At 37.5% G+C, this 22,364-nt stretch overlaps 1 protein-coding gene across 1 annotated transcript; it reads left to right on the forward strand.

Moving 5' to 3' along the window:
- The first annotated feature begins 473 nt into the window (after positions 1–473).
- On the forward strand, positions 474–14,702 carry tsen15.S (tRNA splicing endonuclease subunit 15 S homeolog). Its single transcript, XM_018261194.2, has 4 exons — positions 474–629; positions 4,109–4,190; positions 10,205–10,340; positions 14,382–14,702. Exons 1-4 carry the CDS (start codon positions 543–545, stop codon positions 14,581–14,583), a joined length of 507 nt encoding a protein of 168 aa, XP_018116683.1. The 5' UTR covers positions 474–542; the 3' UTR covers positions 14,584–14,702.
- The last annotated feature ends 7,662 nt before the right edge of the window (positions 14,703–22,364 follow it).

Here is a 22,364-nt window from a genome sequence, read left to right on the forward strand (position 1 = left end):
TGTGGCCAAACCCCCTAATTACCATGTTCATTTTAGAAAATTTGGCAGGTTATGAAAGTTTGAAAATATTTCTCCTTATCTAAACTGTTTTTTTATATCTCAAAATTGTTACAAAGTATCTTATTTGCACCCTTTAGCTGTTCTGTGTTCTCCACTAAAAGCCAATTAAGTGAGAAACTCTGTTTCTTTTTCTGGCTGTTCAGTGCAGAGAAAATAGGGACTTTCCAGTACAAATGAGGGACTGCAGGTTGAGCTGTCAAAAGAGGGACTGTCCCTCCGAAAACGGGACAGTTAGGAGGTATGTTATTTAATGCTTCTATTTAGTCAATTACTCCTCAATATACACAGTGCAAAGATATTACTTTATTCCAATAACGCTTTTATTTCGGAACGTAACCCTTTTTAGTCTGTTTTCATTGAGACACAACTGCTTCTCGCCACCAAGAGCAGCTGCTTGTCAACCACGTGATGAGTTCCGGAACTTGGCATTCAGTTCCTAGTTGCTGGGGAGACATTAAGTCGTGCGCTATATTTCTATTGCTATGGAGACTGATCAGGAAGAAAGTACAGCCGGCGTGAGTCCCGGGAACCGGGAATGGGAGGAGCCATGGATTCTGGAACATCCGCGGGTGAGGTTATGCAGCGCCTTTCCTGTACAGAGATATTATACCTCTGTCGTCGCTTTCATTCTACCCGGACAGATATGCCACGTGTGCTCTCGGCTCTCTCTCAGTATTAACCTGGATCCTAATTTATCCAAATTTCAAAATAATTTGCTACAAAAATTTTCACTAGTGTAAATTAGACTGTGTGGGTCCAATCATTCATCTGCGTTTCCCTACATAATAACGTATATGTATCGCCTTTCAGTTCACTTTTAGTATGTTATAGAATTGCCAATTCTAAGCAACGTTTCAGTTGGTCTTCATTATTTATTATTTATAGTTTTTTTAATTATTTGCCTTCTGATTTTTTCCAGCTTTGAAATTGGGGGTCACTGATCCCATCCACAAACAAATGCTCTGCAAAGCTACAAATGTTCTACATTTGCTACTTTTTAGTGTTCATTTTTATGTATGGACCATCTCCTATTCATATTCCAGTCTCTTATTCGAATCAGTGCATGGTTGCTAGGGTAATTAGACCCTGGCAACCAGATTGCTGAAATTGCAAACTGGAGAGCTGCTAAATAAGAAGCTAAATCACTGAAAAACCACAAATAATACAAAATGAAAACCAATTGCAAATCTTCTCAGAATATCACTCTATGTCATACTAAAAGTTCATTTAAAGGTGAACAACCCCTTTAATATGTGTTAAGGCTGAAACTGAAGAAACGCCTTATTTACTGCAACCTTACATCAGGTGTCATGAGGAAGAGGTATAAAATAATTTTTTTAAGCACTAATAAATGAGTTACCCAGGAGATCAAAACCCCTGACATCTCCGCTTTGGATCACTTTCCATTCTCACCAGTGGGTCGCCCCTGTCCATAGGTAATAATTGCCAAAAATAGACCCTCTGTGCTGTTGAAATGATAATTGTGGCTGAAATTATAATTGCCGTGGGATAATAGGAAATTACCTTCACAGAGAAGCACCATAAGAGGCATTTAGTGCACAGTGCGATATTCATACAAATATTCCAGCACAATTGCAAGCAATGCATCACAACAAATGCAACTGTATATGTTTCTGTGAATAGGCTCCAAGTTACAGCTAGCATCTTCACCCAAAAAAATTATTCCAAATCCTATTTTATCAAGTTAATTACACTGTATAAATTATTTGAATCTTGTTTCCTTCAGTCTGGGAATTTATAATTATAGCAAGCAGGCAGGAGCCATTTTGTGGACACTGTTATTAAGACAAGTCTTGTATCATCGCAGAATCTTGTTTGTGCACCAGAATGGGGAATCTGATGTCCATCCCCATGCACTGCCTACACAATTAAATTGTTAATAGAACTGGGGAATGTAGGGAGAGCAGTGACATCTAGGAAGTGCTGAATGGAAAGTGAAAGTAATTGCTTGCCCCGCCTCTATGCCTGAGGCAAAATTTGATTGACAGCTGAGATTTTTAAATTAGTTTACAACAGCTATGAACGCTTTAATAAAAAAAGAATTTGGATTTCATGTTTAATTTGAAAATAACTTTTATTATACAGATTTTTATGTCTGGGTGACAGGTCCACTTTCAGAAGGAGACATTTCGAGAGCATTAAACACTGTATTAGCATTTGATTTGGTGGTAGGTTTGCTATCTGGTCGGTATTTTACTGGTCTGCACGGTATAAATGATGCTTGATGCCAATGTTATTAATAAATATAGGAAGGCCAGTATTTTTTCCAGAAAAGGTGGAAATCCTATTTGCTGGGTACAAGTCTTCAGTTTCTATTGACAAACTCATTATGGGAACCCTGGAATTACCTCCACTTCCAGGGTGCAGAGATGCCAGTCTGGATCAGAAGGCATTAGGTGCCACCTAAGGGCTGATCTCCACGGTGCGACGTCCTTGGCAAATATAATGTAAGTAATAGAAATATCGCACCTACAAACTGCATGTATCCGACACGACTGTCGGATGCGAACGCAGCACGATGCGTCTTCAGCTGACAGTTGTGTCGTGTTGGATTCATGCAGTTTGTAGGTGCAATATTTCTATTTCTATTACTTACATTATATTCTTGTCACATGCGCTTCCTCTCACCTCGTTGGATCTCAAGACGTAGCGTTGTGGAGTGCAGCACTTAGTAACACCTTCTCCAGCCACACCCCTGCTCTGTCTTTGCTGAACCCCCTGCTGTGTTTCCAGCTCCACTGCTTTGACAGATATCAAAGAATTTCAGAAGACTATTCTATTCTACAGCAATCAGTTGTGGCCTCTGATTAGTGAGGATTAAAATGCCATAACACTTATAGAGGAATGTCTGAGAGTATGATTGCTCCTGTTCAATGCGTTCCTAATCACTTTCCACTGCTTCTCCTACCTGTTAGACATTGGGTTTACAAGGATATTAAACATGTACATTAAATATGTTACAAAAATTATAAACAGATTCTAGTTTTCTTTTAACTTCCTTTGGGTGTACAGGTATAGGATCCATTATCCGGAAACCCATTATCCAGAAAGCCCCTTAATTAAGGAAAGGTCGTCTTACATAGACTCTATTTTATCCAAATAGTCCAAATTTTAAAAAATGATTTCCATTTTCTCTGTAATAATAAAATACTACTGTGCACATGAGCCAAACTAAGATATAATTAATCCTTTTTGGAAGCAAAACCAGTCTATTGGGTTTATTTAATGTTTACATGATTTTATATTAGACTTAAGGTATGAAGATACAAATTAAGGAAAGATCCCTTATCCGGAAAGCGCCAGGTCCTAAACATTCTGGATATTGTCTTTATTTGTATTGTATTGCGTTTTTCATCTCTTTCATATCTATTCATATCTGAACTTCCAGAAAGAAATATAACTATTTTTACACTATATGGTAACTATTTTTACACAGATATACATAATTTCACAGATTAAAAGGAAGACATGATTTTCTACTCTGTTTAAAGAGTACCCCCCTTAAGCTCAATGTCTAATGCAACCCCTTTATCAAATTGTTCCACTGTGAAAAGATGGATTCTGGGACTTAATCTCCCTCTGGTTTTCAGAGAATCTCTGCACTTCCCACTGTGGAAAACAGGTGAAGATGGGATTGCGTTACACTGTAAACCTTAGGATATCCTGGACCTGCAGCATTTTTGCATTCATGAGGAGTAGGAGGGTAGAGATACTTAGGTACCCTGATCCTTACCCATCCCCAAATGTGTCATTCTGAGTATGGCAAGTGGGGGCCTGACCCCATCCTGCACAGTTTTTTGGGGTTTTTTAAACTCTACATGAGGTGCTGCGTTGAACTTCTGGCCAGAGGAATAGAAAATGTTCCCCCTTATGTTGGGGCTAAGTGATCTGACAACCAGAAGCGGTTAAAATTGCAAGCTAAAAAGAGGCAGAATATGTACGGAAATAATTCAGAAACCAATTGGCAATTATTAAAGATATAAGTTTCCTTTTAAAATAAAAATGTTTTGTGTTGGCTTTTTTGCAGTTTAAGGAAATGATGGCTATGGATGTAGCAGACCATGCACAAGTATATGCAGCATTTTTGGTATATATGGATCTTTTGGAAGGTGAGTCAGATACACAGAAGGCTAACATTAAAGCTTGTATGATGATTATTGTTATTATTTAATGACATCTTTTTTTACATTTCTGGTGCCTGGCTGGTGGCCTGTTCCAGCTTGCCTAAAGCTTAACCTCCTTGATAAATAGAACACCTGTAAAATGCAGCAATTTTGGGTATCTGGAGGTGAAGTCGCCAAAAATGTTCAGACTCCAAATAACTTTAAATACAAGCAGCGAAAATAATTGAATCAGATGTAAGAGCTACTATGGTGGAGTATATGGCAGAAGCAATTCTGTTTCTAAGAACAATACTTTAGTTCATTTTGGATTGTATTTAACAGCTATTCTACAGCTATATGCCAGGTTAAATTAATGTTGTGTTAGGTTTTCCAATTGTTTTTGGTTTATCTAGTTTACCTTTATTTTGGTTTAGAATTACCAAAGGATGTGGTTTATATTTTTGAGCTTTGGCAGTGATAGAATGTCTTGTATGTTGTGTACTTACCTTCTTTCAATCAACATGGAAAATACATTTGTATATTAAAGGAACAGTAACACTGGAAAATGAAAGCGTTTTAAAGTAATTAACATATGATATACTGTTAGCATGCACTGTAATCGCTGTGTGTTTGCTTCAGAAACTCTAATATAGTTTATATAAAGAAGCTTCCGGGTAGTCATGGGGGGAGCCATTCAAGCTGGGAAAAAGGAGAAAACAGATAAGCCCTGCCCCCTGCCAGCATATAATGGGCCAAATTGCTACTGTGACACATGAGAAGGGGAGCAGAAAACATTTATTATTAATCCTTAACATTTTACTAAATTCGAAAATAGAATGCAATTAAAATAAATGTTTATTTGTGGTGTTATGTTTTAATGTTGACATTTCTCATAATGGTATTTAATATACCTGTGGTGCCCTATTCTAAATGTGATTATTCACATTAATTTAACTACTATCTTTAGCAATCACCGTGAGCACTTAGAAATCAGTGGGGAGGCTTATACAGTGCTGCGGGGAACTATTTAACCCATGCAGCGTCAAGCAGCAGCCTGGGACACATTACATACAATATTATGTAAATGTTAAGAATTAGACTGTGTGACAGTACAATGCCTCTAAATATGCAGATATTGAACACTTATCAACACACCGGCAGTGATAAGCAAGGCCATGCATATGCTTGTGCTGCTTTTAGTACAGTAAAATCTGCTTTATGGTGTTTACGGTAGTAGACATACAAAACCTATTATAGAGAACTATTACACTTTATTATTCAGTAAACGGAGGAGAAATGTAGTTGGTGCAAAATTGTCGTCATCGATTCTGGATCAACGCTGCGACAATTCTATCTCTTACCTTATTTTTGTTGCATGCGTTTTGTCACAGCGCATCGGATCGCGCCAAAATCGTTCATGTAGTCCTAGCCTATGAGGGATATAAATGAGCTGGAGAGAGTGCAGAGACATGCAACTAAATTGGTTAGAGGGATGGAAGACTTATATTATGAGGGTAGACTGTCAAGGTTGGGGTTGTTTTCTCTGAAAAAAAAAAGGTGCTTGCGAGGGGACATGATTACACTTTACAAGTACATTAGAGGACATTATAGACAAATAGCAGGGGACCTTTTTACCCATAAAGTGGATCACCGTACCAGAGGCCACCCCTTAAGACTTGAAGAAAAGAACTTTCATTTGAAGCAACGTAGGTGGTTCTTCACACTCGGGACAGTGAGGTTGTGGAATGCACTGCCGGGTGATGTTGTGATGGCTAATTCAGTTAATGCCTTTAAGAATGGCTTGGATGATTTTTTGGACATACATGATATCAAAGGTTATTGTGATACTCTATAGTTATTATAGATATTCGCATATATAATTTATGTGAAAGTATGGAGGGGTGTGTGTATGGATGCTGGGTTTCCATTTGGAGGGGTTGAACTTGATGGACTTTGACTTTTTTCAACCTGATTTAACTATATAGAAGTTGCATTAACTATATAATGGCTCTGTCAGGAGTGTATTTAGTAGAGTGGATACATAAGGGCCTGTAGTTTTGCTATTCATATCGACCAATGGCCGCGGGTCCAAGGATAAAGTGCATTTATCAGGCTCCCTTTGCTTTGAGCCATCCGAGTTTGGGAATTACTGGGTTGTCCATGTACATTAGAAATAGAAAAACTCTGGCACTCAAGGCAAGTGAAATGCAGGGTTCCCCCTTGCATGTCTTCACAAGAAATAAAAAGCAAGGGGAAACCCTGCATTTCACTTGCCTTGAGTGCCAGAGTTTTTCTATTTCTACTATATATTGGGGGTTGCCGTACTCTCTACCCTGTGCACCAGGCGTTCTCTGTGAAGATACCAGAGTGTGCTCTGCTTCACCTTGTTCTTGTCCATGTACATGCCACACAGACCAGTAAAGGTCATGGGAACACCTGATAGTCAGTCTTGATAAAGTCCTTGGGATCTGATTCTATCCCACTACTGTCTGAACTACTGACCAAGGAGTCATAACACAGGTGCTTCTTCCTGCTTCCTTTATGATCTGTATCTCACACCAGAAGTAGCATGCAGTTATAGTTTAATAAGTTGCTACTACCAGAAGTGACCGACTCTTGCTTTTTAGCAAGAATACAAACACCAAGAGCATGGCCAGCCCAGTTTTATATATTCAGTTCTACTATAGTTCAAACTACACTCACAGATTGTCCAGTTGCAAGATAATGAAACCCTTCACATGGTTTGCTCTGTTTGTTAAAATTCCTTTAATATTTTCTTTTTTGTTTAATGAACATATGCAGAGCAGTATAGTGACTGAGAGTGTGGAAGTAGTGAGGCCAGATCTCAGAGACAGTTGCTAGGTGGGGCAGGCTCAAATTCTAAAGAAGGGAAGGGTATGTGAGGGCCTAGGGGAACTGTAGTTGCAGCTGTTGGGAGGGGTAATAGTACAGGCAAGGGAAAGACTGCTCTGTATGGGGGAATAAAAAGGCAAGAATGCTTATTGTGTAGATGTGGAGAAGAAGAGGTTAAGACTGGTGAATTTCCTCTTACTCTGTAGTGAAACACATACGTGGGAAACAATAATAACATGCCTGGTTAGTTTCTATTGAATTTCTGAATCATTGTCTTTTGTACCAGCAGTGCTGTGTAATAGAATTTTTATTTTGCATCTGAAATTTACGTGTGTGCTCCAAACAGCAGAACAATTAGAACAAATCACTAGTATTCCATTAGGTGTGGTATCAACAAAATGGCACTTGTAACAAGTTTTGAGCTAGTGGTTCTTGCTATTCTTCGTGTTGACAACTGTCACATCCGTGCAATTACATACCAAAATGAACCTACCATTGGCAGCTAACTGTGACATCTCACGCTCACTTGCATGTGAGGGGGTTATGCTGTTCCAGGTGCAGTGTGCACGCACATCTCATCTTGTTGACAAACAAACTGATTCCTGCAATTAATATGCAATGCAACTAGGTGCACATTTCAGCTGAGAACTGCTCCAGGAAGGGCTCAATATCAAATTGTATGCAACCAGCGCTGCAAAATATGTTGCCGCTCTATAAATACATGTTAATAATAATAACCAATTGCAGGTTAGCAAAGTGTGCATTTAGAAAGGTTCCTACAGAATGACTGAAGATAAGAGAGTTGCTTTTGATGTCAGTGTACCCTGTAAGAACCTGTAATTCTACTACTGAAGAATAATAGTTCATGTTGCATTCATTTCAGAGCCTCCCTCAAAAAAATCCAATATTCCTAAAATACATCAATGTACTGTGGAGACACAGTTTTATACTTATATAGCCTATACAGAGTAATATTTACTGCTTTTAACAATGACCCCACAGGATCCAGTCCCTGGCACATATAAGTAATTGAGACAGTTTATCCTTTCTTTTGATATATTGGAATGACCTGCTGTCATTTTCTCTCTTTTTGATTTTAAATTTCTTTTTAAGAAACATATAAAAGAATAAACAAATGCTTCAGTTACATATTATGATACAGTAGTAGTGAATGTATTAAACAAGAAAATGAAATATGGGGGAGTAGGGATGAAATATAAACTTGAAGAAAACAAATAAATGAGTAAACAAACAGACAAATAGGTCACCGGGTTTGACATGGTTTGACTTCCTTAATGGAATGGTATAAAGCCACATATATGTGATCACTCTGTGTGCAATTTTATAATGTGTTATTGCATAAACACATATTGAATTTGTACAATTGCTAGTCACAGTGTATCAATGAAAGGGAGATGTCTTTCTGCTGTTAATCCCTAACCATTCCTTAACATTCCTAATATCATGCTGCCACTCCAACTTTGTACACAGAAGCCTTGATGTGTCTACATTTACCCATTTGTATGCTTTTGCTTATTTCCTTTGCAGGTAAAGCCTTAGGTAAATAAATCCAGTTTACAACTATAAAACCATATAAACAGAGCATTAAAAAGTTAGAGGTTTCCATGGGTTGAACACCTTGATTTCTAAATGTTTGTTCCAGGAGTTGCAAATGGTCATTTAAAATTAGGGATGCACCGAATCCAGGATTCAGTACGGGATTCGGCCTTTTTCAGCAGGATTCGGCCTAATCCTTCTGCTTGGCCAAACCGAATCCTAATTTGCATATGCAAATTAGGGGTGGTGAGGGAAATCGTGTGACTTTTTGTCACAAAACAAGGAAGTAAAAAATGCTTTCACCTTCCCACCCCCAATATGCAAATTAGGATTCGGTTCGGTATTCAGACAAATCTTTTAAGAAGGATTCAGGGGTTCGGCCGAATCCAAAATAGTGGATTCGGTGCATCCCTATTTAAAATGCAGCCTCTTAGGGTAAGGCCACACTAAGCGATAGCGCGGCGATTTGACTCGCCGCGACTATTCGCCGCGACTTTTAATCCTCAATCGCTGGCGAAACTTTGGCGCTGGCGTCTATGGGAAATCGCGCAAAATCGCCAGCGTAAAAACACACGCGGCGATCTTTTTTCTATTGTCGCTCGAAATCGCCTAGCGAGGCGATTTCGAGCGACAATAGAAAAAAGATCGCCGCGTGTGTTTTTACGCAGCGATTCCCCATAGACGCCAGCGCCAAAGTTTCACCAGCGATTGAGGATTAAAAGTCGCGGCGAATAGTCGCGGCGAGTCAAATCGCCGCGCTATCGCTTAGTGTGGCCTTAGCCTTAATGTGTTTTATATGGCAATACCAAGAAGCATATAGTGAACTGCAGGAAAATACTATTGTACTATAATATTAATATTGCACATAAAAAAAAAGCATACCAGATCTAGTAACCCATAGTCAATCAGATATCTGATTTTAAACAAAGGACCAGTAAATGCAATAGTTGCTGTGTTTTACTAGACCTTTTGTCTTATATGTTCTATTTTTCTTGACCATTTACACAACACAGATATGAATGTATGGCCAGCATAAGCTTAAAGGTGATTTACATCCAAAAACAGTTTTTTGCACAGTAAAAATAAAATGCACTTCTAAGCCACTTTCTAATATAATTCACATTTTTAATTATTTTAAAGTTATTACTAAATGTATCGTTATTAAAAGACAAATATGTAATGGCTGTTCAGACTAGGGATGCACCAAATGCAGGATTCGGTTCACGATTGGGCCATGATTCAGCCTTTTTTCAGCAGGATTCGACCGAATCCTTCTGCCAGGCCGAACCGAATCCGAACCCTAATTTGCATATGCAAATTCGGGGTGGAGAGGGAAATCGTGACTTTTTCTCAGTAAACAAGAAAATTAGGGTTTGGAAAATTAGGGTTTGGATTTGCTTCGGTATTCGGCCTGAATCTTTCACGAAGGATTTGGGGGTTGGGCGAAATCCAAAATAGTGGATTCGGTGCATCCCTAGTTCAGATGACAGCTGATTAAGAGGCTTGGAGAAGAACTGACCTACAGTTCATTGTTTTAAAAGTCAGAACCAGAGGGATAAACACTTACTATGGTCAATGTTAATATAATAAAATGTAAATGATTATTTCAGTGAGAAACTGGCAGGACCTGCAGATTCATGGCTCATCAGAACTTCATTTTATCTACTTACATGGTCTGGAGAAAGAAGGTTGTATTCCGCAGTTGATAATACCAACTCCAGTATCCATGTCGTACAGTCATGAGAGGTAGGAAACAACCAATGCTTTGTTATTGTGTTATTTGACACATCTATTTCAATTGCAGACATGTTAAATACTTTTGCAAATTATGTTAAATATTCGAAATACCTACCGTAATTTTTTTAACACTACTGTTTCTAAATGCTATGATCGAATCTCTAGCACACAGAAGTACTGCTATACATTTTAAATTCTGCATAGATAGGTGCATTCCTTTCCCCAGATTGTTTATACTTTATTGTACATTTTTTTTGTGAGAACAGAAAAATAACATTTAAAATACATGCTACACACACACATAAATACTTGCATGCGCATATTTAATTTTGCTTTGTACGTGAAAGTACATTTTAACCTTGATTGCACTGCACCTAAAGTGTCAGTAACCATCTTTTAGCAACAGCAGGAAAACAAATACTCCAGCAAATTGTAAGTTTGAGTTGTTTATTTAAAATATCTGTTGCTGGTTATAGAAAAGATAATGTAGGGAAAGTGAGCTTGCTCGCTGCACAAGTACAGGATTGTTCTGACTTCTCTCTGGGGAGCAACTTCCTTTCATTTCTTGCAGTCACTTGTGGAAATGGGTTGCAGTGTGTGAGCTACTATGTCTGTTGTCTGCTATTGAATATTTAAATGCTGTGAGTTGAGCAGGGCTGCGCTGGAGATTCAGGTATATTCTTGTGCAGGGATACAGAGACATACTGTCCACTGAATAAAATGTATTCACATCTATTGTTGGATATTTTTGCTTTTAGAGAAAGGAAAAGGACTCCAGCTAAAACTGTATGGCATTTGTTTCCTTAAGCCACAGTGCTAGAGAGGCAATCATCTCTGTATTACAAGACGTTTTAATCTCAAAAAGAAATAAAAAAAGTGCCTTCATGTTTAGTGATTTACTAAAAAGTAAACATAGTATAAATGAGGAAGCCCATTTGTCATAGGTTGAATATCGAATTCATGTGAATAGTTTTGACCCGAAAATACAAATCGTATTCGATTTGTACGAATTGAGTTTTTCTCCCGAAAAAAACTTGAATGTCAGGAAGGCTGTTAATATTTCCAAATGGCTCGACTGGCCTCTACCATTGACTTGTAAATTAACTCGGCAGGTTTTAGGTGGAGCATATTCGAATTAGAACCATGGTCGAGGATACATCTCACATTCAAATTTACATTCGAATAGGAGGATTAAAATTCAAAGGTGTGTATTTTGACACTCGAAAATTCAAATTACTATTCGACCCGTGATAAATCTGGCCCTTAGAAATGGGTTGCTTATGTGTAAGTATATAGGCTAGACACTAATCTGGAAACAAATCTAACATCTAATAAAATAGTTACATTGTGGTCATTATATTTTAGGTAGAATACCCTTTAACGGGGGTCATTTTCATAGCAACTTCTTCATTGGTCTTAATTTTTTATAGTTTAGATTTTAATACATTTTAATAGTTTGAATTATTTGCCTACCTGCTCTTTGCATATTGGTATTTAAAATGTTATCTGGCTGATAGGAGTGACCCCAATAACTAAATAAACTTGTGCCTTGTGAGACTTTTTTATTATTGCTACTTCCTATTAATTACCTTTCTATTCAGAATATTCATTTTACAATTTGTCACACAACCCACTGTCTGGTTGTTAGGCTAGAGGACAGGGTCAGACTGGAGGGCTGCTGCTTTAGGGGTCCTCACACAACCCCCAGGCTCCCTGCCCGGGAGACAAAAACACCATTGGCCCCACTGCCCCAGTTGCAACCCACCTTTAGGCCCCAGCCGCAGGGGGGGGGAGGTTTGTGGAAGTTCGGGGACAGTTGCAATAGCAGGATTGAGGGCCCGGTGGAGGAGACCTTAGCAACCAGATAGCTGAAATACTAAACTGGAGAGCTGCTGAACAAAAAGCTGAAAAATAAACCTTGGAAATATAAAAGAATAAGGACCACTTTCAAATTGTTTTAGATTATCACAGTCTGCAGAATGCCAAAAAATTTCATTTTAAAGCGAATTATCCCTTTAAAACACAGCTGTGCAATCTGCAGGTCTCAGCTTTTTTCTACACTACAATTCCCTGCATACATCTTCTGCTATCGCTAGGCATCCATGAAAATGTTCGTGTTTCTGCGGAATGTTGCTGAGCAAAAATTGCTTTAGGTTTTGTAACCCATAGCAACCAATCAGCCTGGAAAGCTTATTATCATGGTTCTCGGCAATTTGATTCAGTGCACATGCACTTTTTTAATATGAACATCTGCTAACGTCATCAGAATGCAAGGCAGACATTCTGTACCTGCATTATTTAACCTTTACTTCTTTCCTTTTTTTTAGCCAATAACCTCAGATTTCTTCTGCACACTTTGCTTTGTTCTTACTTGTACTTTCTCTCTGACTGCATATCACTTAATTCATGCAATTGCTCTCTTAAAGGAATGTCTTTTTCTCATTACTTATATATCTACATGAAATTCCTTATTTTACCAAAAGAAACGTAGGGTCAGATTATCATTAACGTTTACAAAGCACCAGCATATTACATACTGCTTTACAAAGAATGGGTGTGTATATATATATATATATATATATATATATATATATATATATATATATATATATATATATATATATATATATATCTCCAAAGGAATGGTGCACTCCGTAGACAAAATTAATACCTGGGTGCCAGCATGGGAAATAAGCAGTGAAAAAGGATTTCAGCACTCACAGGGTTTTAGTGAAAAAACTAAAAAAAATGTTTTATTATTAAGCCTCTGGCTTAATAATAAAACATTTTTTGTTTTTTCACTAAAACCCTGTGAGTGCCGCAATCCTTTTTCACTATATATATATATATATATATATATATATATATATAACATGCAGGTTGTATACAATACAGGAGGCAAATAATCAGTGTCGGACTGGGATACCAGGGGCCCACCAGAAAACCTTAGGTTGAGGGCCCACTTTCCAAACTATTATACCTCCTCTCCTCACTCAACCTCTTTATTCTCCTAGTCTCTTTTCTCTACATACTATTCTCTATTCTTCCATTATTAAGACCCTTTATTCCCATAAAGAAATAGAGAATGACCATGAAAAGATTAGAAGCAGGAGGGCCCACTGACACCTTGGCCAACCGGGAGTTTTCCTAGTATCCCGGAGGGCCAGTCCGACACTGCAAATAATGCATATGGTTAGAAATGCCATATTTTATATATTGAACTTATTGAACCAGCCTAAAGGTTTAGCATCCCTATAACGGTAATGATCCAGGCCTTCACAGTTGTACCCAGGAGCTCACCATCTTTGATTTTGTTAGACATGTCAATGACACTGCACATGCTCAGTGTGCTCTGGGCAGCTATTGAGAAACTAAGCTTAAGAATTGTTGCAAATCATCAAGCAAACGATTTCTGGAATCTATTCTGTGCAACAGCAAATTCACACTTTAACTCTGTACCTTCTGCTGGAGGGCTTTGGACTTTGTGACAGGAAAGAGAATACTCATGTATTTTCACAGCTGTGTGTCTTACCCACTGATTTCCCATTGACAAACACTCTCATTTCAAGACCAGACAATGAAATGCTAATTCAACATTAGAATAAAGTGATTGTTGAAGTGTTACAAAGCGTAATGTAGAAATATTGTGTGTAAGATACAATTGTACAGTTCTTTTTGTCCCCAAAAAATGACAAGCCCCCTTTCAGCGGTCAAGGAAAATAAATGAGAGACTTATTTGCCCAGAAGCTGTTTAATGGTTTGTTCATTTTTGTTTAGGTAAGTGCAAACACAAGTTTCTGTATAATGGATGGATCATTACTTTGATTTAGTCAAACTGTTCCTGGAAACAATTTGCTTTAGTCTTGAAAAAAGCGAGACCCTCTGGTTGTTCATTTTCCTGCTACCAGAGTAAACAATATAGAATTTACTTTTTATTCATTATCATATTCCTAATTTAAATAAGTAAGCTATTCTGACATTTAGAACTGCGCATTATTAACATATAGTAGTTCACAGGGCCACTAATGAACTTTGTGTTTTCCCCACCAGGATCCAGCAGTTTCTAAAACTGAATTGCACTTTGGAAGAAGCTCAATCGGTGTCAAGTATTCTTTTAGCTATTGTTGAATCTGATTCAACAGTTGTGTACTACAAACTAACTGATGGATTTGTGATACCAGATCCACCGGATTTTATAGAGGATATGGACAGCAAACAGTGGAGGAAGAAGAGACAGAGACAATTAAGATAGGAAAACATTCTTTCGTATTACAGATGTTATCTGTATGTGATGGTATAGATATTGTTCTATGAACAGTGTTGTATGGCCTTAATTATCCATGTATTGGGGCAATTAAATGTTAGAACGCATCTAGTGGCTGTAGTCAATGAATTTACTCTTGCGGTAAAACATTCTTAGGAAGGGGCCATCAAAATTCTTTGGAGGGACTCGTAAACATCCAATTTGACAGAGCTACTGCACTACTGGTGACCTTTCAGACTAATGTTACACCTTTTTTTGTACGCAACCAGTGTCTATATATATATATATATATATATATATATATATATATATATATATATATATATATATATATATATATATATATATATATTGAGTCATTAGTGCCATTAGGTACTAGTAGCTGCTGGCATTACATTTCATATACATATACTGCATTGTAACACCTGATGTGCAGTGTGAAGGGGGAGGCACATTAATCAAGGGTCGAATTTCAAATTCATGCGAGTTTTTTTAAAACCCCCATAAATTCAAAATTCAAACAGTTAAAATGTATTAATAAATTCTAATTTTCTCAGCTCAGACAAATTGAATTGACGCGAATCGGAATGGAATTAAAAAACCTCGAATGTCAGGAAGGATGCAAACATCACCAAATTGATCCCTCTCCCATTGACTAATACAGTAATTCGTCAGGTTTAAGGTTTGAATAGTCGAATCCGAGTTTTTAAAGGGCCAGTATGATAAAGCTTGAAATTAGAATTAAAACTCAAATCAAGTTTGTATAATTCACAATTTGAATTTCAGAGTTTTAACCCTGTTATTGCTATTATAATAATATTATTATTATTATTATTATAGTCTGATGGAGTCCCTCTAGACATATTATTTACATCATTCAACTTGAATGTGTGTGTGTGTGTATATATATATATATATGTGTGTATATATATATATATATATATATATATATATATATATATATATATATATATATATATATATATATATACACATATACACAGTACCCGCACTCTGACAGAATTGTTCCAGTGGTGCAAGATCAATTGTATTGAAATAGATGTGGATAGAGGATCAGCACTCACTTGTAGTGAATAATCTTTTATTTCGTCCCCAGGTGGGACCGAAACATCAGATAAAGATGTATATTTGCATGAAATAAAAGATTATTCACTACAAGTGAGTGATGATCCTCTATTCACATCTATATCTATCTACATATATATATATATATAAACCGAATCCACTATTTTGGATTGGGCCGAACCCCTGAATCCTTTGTGAAAGATTCAGCCGAATACTGAACCGAATGCTAATTGGCATATGCAATTAGGGATGGGAGGGAAATCGCGTGACGTTTTGACATAAAAGAGGGAAGTAAAAATAGTTTTCCCTTCCCATCCCTAATTTGCATATGCAAATTAGGGTTCGTATTCGCCCGAATCTTTCACGAAGGGTTCGGCCGAATCCAAAATAGTGGATTCAGTGCATCCCTAATACTCTGGGTGTCCGCACTCGATCTCAGGTAGAATAGAGGTGCACGATCAATGTTTATAATAAGCAGTAGAAATGGATCAGCACACTTTTTGTTGTAGGGAATAAAGTGTTTTATTGGTAACACAGCATTGTGTCTGACGTTTCGGTCCCACAATGCTGTTATTTTAGATTATATCAGCTTCGTATGCAGTGTAGAATGCTGCATATAATACAGCTGGATCCCTCACCCAGACAGGCTTTCATGCTGTAATCTAGGGTGGAAGCAGAGATCTCTTTGTAGTTAAATCCAGCTGCCTAGAGAATTATTATAAGAATAAAAAGCAGCATAAAGGGAAAATAAATATAGTCAATATTAAGCAGCCACACTCAAATCCGGACTTCCGCTGGTATACAATCCCCAGGATTGATGTATTGAATAAAGATTTCTTTGATAAATTACATAATTGGAGTGCAGGTCTTTCAAACAAATATATATATTTTTTTGTTTGTCTGTATACTGCTCCTGACGAAGATCCCTGTGGGGGATCGAAACGTTGAGGCTAAATAAACCTTTTTTTGTTTTTTGCAACATAAACCCTGTGAGTGCCGCAAGATATAGATAGATATATATATATATATATATATATATATATATATATATATATATATATATATTTTTTTTTTTAGTAGACTTAAAACATGAAGATCCAAATTACAGAAAGACCCCTTACCTGGAAAGCCCCAGGTCCCAAGCATTCTGGATAACAGATCCTATACCTGTGTATCAAAATGAATTACAACTAGAAAAAAAAAGCAATCAGGTTACTATTTTGGTACCAATACAAGTAAGGATCATACATGTGGACACCCTTGTGCCACCATTTGAAGGAGAAATGAATCCTAAAAATGAATGTGACTAAAAATGGCATATTTTATATACTGAACTTATTGAACCAGCCTAAAGTTTCAGCATCTCAATAGCAACAATAATCCAGGACTTCAAACTTGTCACAGGGGGTCATCATCTTGGAAAGTGTCTGCGACAGTCACATACTCAGTGGGCTGTTGAGAAGCTAATCTTAAGGGTCGTCAGAAATTATCAAGCAGAAAATGTGGTTGTCCTCAGCTGATGCTACAGGACCGATTATTAAATTCTGATGCTAGTTGCACTGGTGCTGTCATGTCATAATTATCTGTATTAATTAATCAGCCTTATATTGTGACATTTCTATTCGATGTGTACTGTATATTGTGAGTTGGTCCCTAAGCTTAGTAAGTGACAGCAGCACAGAGCATGTCAACAGAAAAGAACATGGGGAGCTACTGGGGCATCTTTGGAGACACAGATCTTTACCGCTAAAGGGCTGTAGTTGCCATTGGCTGGTACAGAAGCCCAAAACATAATGTATAATATTTCCAGCTACTTCTTCAGTTAGGCTTTAGTTCTCCTTTAAATTGCTAGCTTATGTTGCACATTGTTTGCTGTAAGTTCTAATGCTTTACTCTGTATGACAAATGTGCAAAAAGTGGTGGCAGCACAAACCAAGGCCCTGGACAAGGAACAGTTTGAGAAAAACATGCCAGTTCATTGTACCCAACCACCTTCATAAATCAAATGTTTGCTTAGAGAGAGTGTGCAAGACACTGGTATCTGCTTTTTAGCCGCCAAGGAATTTGGCAACCCTTGCAAGATAGTTATAGCGTCACGGTACTCCTTAGTTTCCTACTTCTTTCTATCACATTGTTCTCTTTTGATTTTTTAGGCCCATAGTTATATTTGGCACTGAATTCTGCTGCAGTAGTGAGTGTTTTTGTGTGTCTCACAAAACACTGCTGATTTATCAAACTTCGAACCCTGCAAGTTTCCTTCACAAATTCCAAAATTTTGAATTTTACTCCAGTTATTTAAAGATCACCATAATCTGATATGTATCAACATCTAGGCCATTATGACTTTATTTTAGACCTTCAAAATTACAGCTTGCCTGAGATATCAAGTTCCAAGGACGGATGGGATTGGATAAATATAGAGCCAAGTCAATTCATAAAATGCGACTGATTCATCACAAATCACTTATTATTATATAATTATTTGGGCTATTAAATTGGATCATGGATTGATCTGAGTCATATGTGTCGACATATGCTTTCCTGAGGGTATAAAAGTAATCTTCATATGGACATCATTGGTTTAAAATAAAGGCAGGCAAACCCGTTACAATCCAACTTAATCAGTGGAATATGGAGGCATTCCATTTTTACAGCTGTCTTTTGAAAACCTAGATTAGATTAATGCTGATGGTTCGATACAATGAAGATCATATTGAGTCCATTAAAACCTCTTCATTATTGGAGAAGTAGAACCATATGCGACTTCTTCCCCTGCACAGCGAAGGCAAATTGATTGATGCAACGTTATATTGAGCTTACATTGGCTGTATTTGCCAAAGTGTACCTTTACTTATACATGGTCCTAACAACCTGTTGGGAGAGCCTACGTGTTCGTGCAGCCTCCTTACTGTACAGAGGAGGCTGCACGTACACGTATTACACACACCGGTCGGCGTAACGCGTTGGTGAGGACTACCAATTTTGGGAGCTGCGGAAGTGTGTCACAAACATGCGCAGTGGACAGTAAAAGACGCTGAGAGACCAGGAGCAGCAAATAGAAACTTTTATACTGATTTTACATGTGGTTTTATCAAGAACTAAGGAACAAAGAAGATTGGGAGCAGGGGGAAACCATCTAATATATTTCAACGCCTGCATTAAGTCATGTCTTGTGAGTATAATATACCACCGGGAATATTGCGGTTTTAAGTTTTTGGATTTCACTGAATTATAATACGAGCATTTGGCAGTATTGTGGAGTGTGGATCCTATTTTTGCCTCCCTTTTTTCCCCATTTCTTCTTTTTTCAATTTTTTTTATTTTTTCATTTTTCACTTTTTTGTATTTTTTTCATACACTTGCTAAAATCCCTATACATTTATTGGACACTATTGTTTTCACTCATGGAGGAGATTTTTTAGTCTTTTAAGCACAAATATATAAAAAACACTAATGGTGTCACACAAAAAAAATTCTTTGTAAAATACTACACTATATTATCTGTATTTTCTGGTTTTTTTCCCCCTCAATAATCTGCGGTTTTTGAGGTACACAGCGGTCCAATCTTGGATATTGTTTCTTTCGCGGGCAGAGGAGAGCCCTAGTGATCGCTGGATTGGGAACACAACGCTCCGGGGATTCGAATTTGTAATTTGATACCTGAAATACGCTGGCTGATTTCAGCCCTACCATGGGCAGTAGCCTCCTTTCTTTTCTGCATTGAATCGGCTTGTAGCAAACAGACTTTGGCGGATTTCAGCTCAAAATGCAGAAACGGTTCTTCGCTGAAACCGATTCTGTTTAAGAAGTAATGCGGAAAAGAGAGGAAGCAAAGAGAGGAAGCTGACTGAAATCCGTCAGAATATTTCACCTAGCTGGTTTTGGCCCCAAGTGGCCCTAGTCTAGGACGAGGAGAAAATTCTGCTGGGAGGTCTAGTCTATTTATGCTGGAAAATGTGAGATCACTATTTGACGTTTCTTATATGCAAGAATATAAAATAAAGTCTGTGAGTCAATAATATTTCATTGTATATATAGAGAGAGAGAGAGAGAGAGAGAGAGAGAGAGAGAGAGAGAGAGAGAGAGAGAGAAAAACTTAGCCTGGTTAGGGTGAGACGGGCTAAAAGGAGCCAAAAAGCCTTTCTAGTGTAAAGCCTTCTGAAAACAGAATGTATTAACTTGCCTCGTGCCATATACATAACACTGCCTTTATACCACATGGGCGGAGACATGCAAATCACTCCTTTATGTCCCTTTGGACATAAACCAGAACCACTGATTTAATAGCACAGATACAGCCTAATGGTTCAGAGACATATATCTAAACTTGCAGACAGCCTATTCGACCTGGTTAGAGCTCATCAGTGTAAGATATTGGAACATAGCACAGATTCATGACTTTTACACTTAAAAACCATCTGTAATTGCTCTTGACTTATCAGCAGATAAAATATTTTGCTGTACAATTCATTAATTAACATTTCCTTTCCTGTGCTCAAAAGCTTCATCTTCTTGTGTTTATTTTACTGTATATACCATTCAACATTGAATAATTTCCCCCCTCCCTTTCGTGTATAAATAGATACTGCCCTCTAGTGTTGCAGCAGTTAATAGGCGTTAAAATATGTTGTGGGCTGTTTACGCAATTTTATTTTTAGTCGTTCTAATCTAAACCTAAAATGCATTTTTATTTGAACAAACTACATTAGCAAATATTCGTGGGAATGGTGAGAAAGAAGCTGTAATTTCCAGGAAAGGAATGAATTTTCTGTGCACATCAGACTTGGTCTATTGATGGTCACAGAAGAAAGCCACTTATTGATTAGAATGGTTTATGACAAAGGTCAATAAGTTACTTTCAGCTACATAACAAATGTATAATGATACATTAAGAAATGTTTATGGAAAACATTAAAATATCTGAAGTTTAGTCTTTTACAGTGACATAATGATGATGATTGGGGTAGCTACTCAGGACCATGGTTCAGGGGGGGAGATAACTAAATAACATTTTATAACCTTTTATTGAATCATAGTATGGAGAACAAACAAGAGGAAACAGTGGCAACTGTGAGATCCAGTGCTGATCCATCACAATGAGTCTGGTGCAGCTAGGTTTTGTCTGGGAATTATATGAATCAGAAAAAGAAACTATGGTGTAAGGTGAAACATCAGGTGATGCATATATTATCTATTTATTGAAAAACATGATGAACCATGTCACCAGAGCTGGGCCAAGTAGTATTGGCACCCAGGCACACATTGTGACTATACTAATGTCACAACCACCTCCCTGCTCAGGACATAAAGCCCCAAAATCCCTCCCATGCTTGGTCCACCCCGCCACTCCACAACCAAGAAAGTCACTCCTACAGTTGTGCCCGAGGCACATGATTCTTCTTCCAACTCCTAGTTCCAGCCCCTACAGTAGTTTCCAGGTTATAACATAGAAGTTTTGTTGACATGAAAGAAAATCCGTTTTTCACATCTGTTCTTGTTATCTGGATCCCATAAGAGGCCTTTCACTGCACAAAGAGAAAAAAGGTTCGGCCTCAAGCCAAACACAAACTCACTACAATCCATATATGCCTTTACAACTCTAAAAGGCCATTAAATCAAATGTATAGCACAGCTTCTCTTAGTAGTAATTAAATCAGTCCTATCGCAGAAATATAATTAAAGGGTAGATGCTTCCTCTAACAGCTGGACAACCAGAAGAATAACAAGTTTAAAAGGAAATCTCTTTAGCATAACCAAAAGCTGCTCTTAAGAGAGTGGTATTTGTGAGCATTTAAACATTGGTATATTGCTACTTTTCCTAATGCATTATGGGTAACATTTAATACAGAGAAAGCCTTCATGTGATGTTGAATTTGCAGGCATTCATTGAGACTTCTACATTCGGTCATATGATACAGTATATTATAGATGGCACATTTCTTATTTTATTCGTAATATAGAAGTTCTGAAATAGAATACAATATATATGTTGAAATCAACAGGTATGGCATTAACAAGGGAAGATTTACCAGTACTGTGGGTTGACAAGATCCAATCCCTGGGGGACAATATTTTGAAGGCTTCGCTGTCCCCTTCTAAAATAAACAAATGCTCTGTAAGGCTACACATGTATTGTTATTGCTACTTTTTATTACTGATCCTTCTATTCAGACTCTCTCCTATTCATATTCCAATCTCTTATTCAAATAGATGCACGGTTGCTAGGTTAATTTGGGCCCTAGATACCAGATTGCTTAAAATGCAAATTGAAGAGCTGCTGAGTAAAAAAGCTAAATAAGTCAAAAACCTTCAATAATAAAAAATGAAAACAAGTTGCAAATTATCTCAGAATATCACTCTCTACATCATACTAAAAGTTATCTCAAAGGTGAACAATCCCTTTAACATGTTCACACCTCAGACAAACTGAAACTGTGCCCCCTGTGTGCGCCATACTCTGCCTGCTTTATACTCCCTGTGTGCCATACTCTGCCTGCCCGATTTTTGTTGTTATTGTTGTTAGGGGCCCCTAAGGCATTGAAAGGGGTGGTTTACCTTTAGGTTAACTTTTAAAATGTTATTGAATGGCCAATTCTAAGCAACTTTTCCATTGTTCTTGATTTTTTTATAGTTTTGGAGTACTTTGCCTACTTCTTTTGACTCTTTCCAGCTTTCAAAAGAGG

This window comes from Xenopus laevis, chromosome 4S (assembly GCF_017654675.1).
Source record: "Xenopus laevis strain J_2021 chromosome 4S, Xenopus_laevis_v10.1, whole genome shotgun sequence".
Classification (NCBI taxonomy): Eukaryota; Metazoa; Chordata; class Amphibia; order Anura; family Pipidae; genus Xenopus; species Xenopus laevis.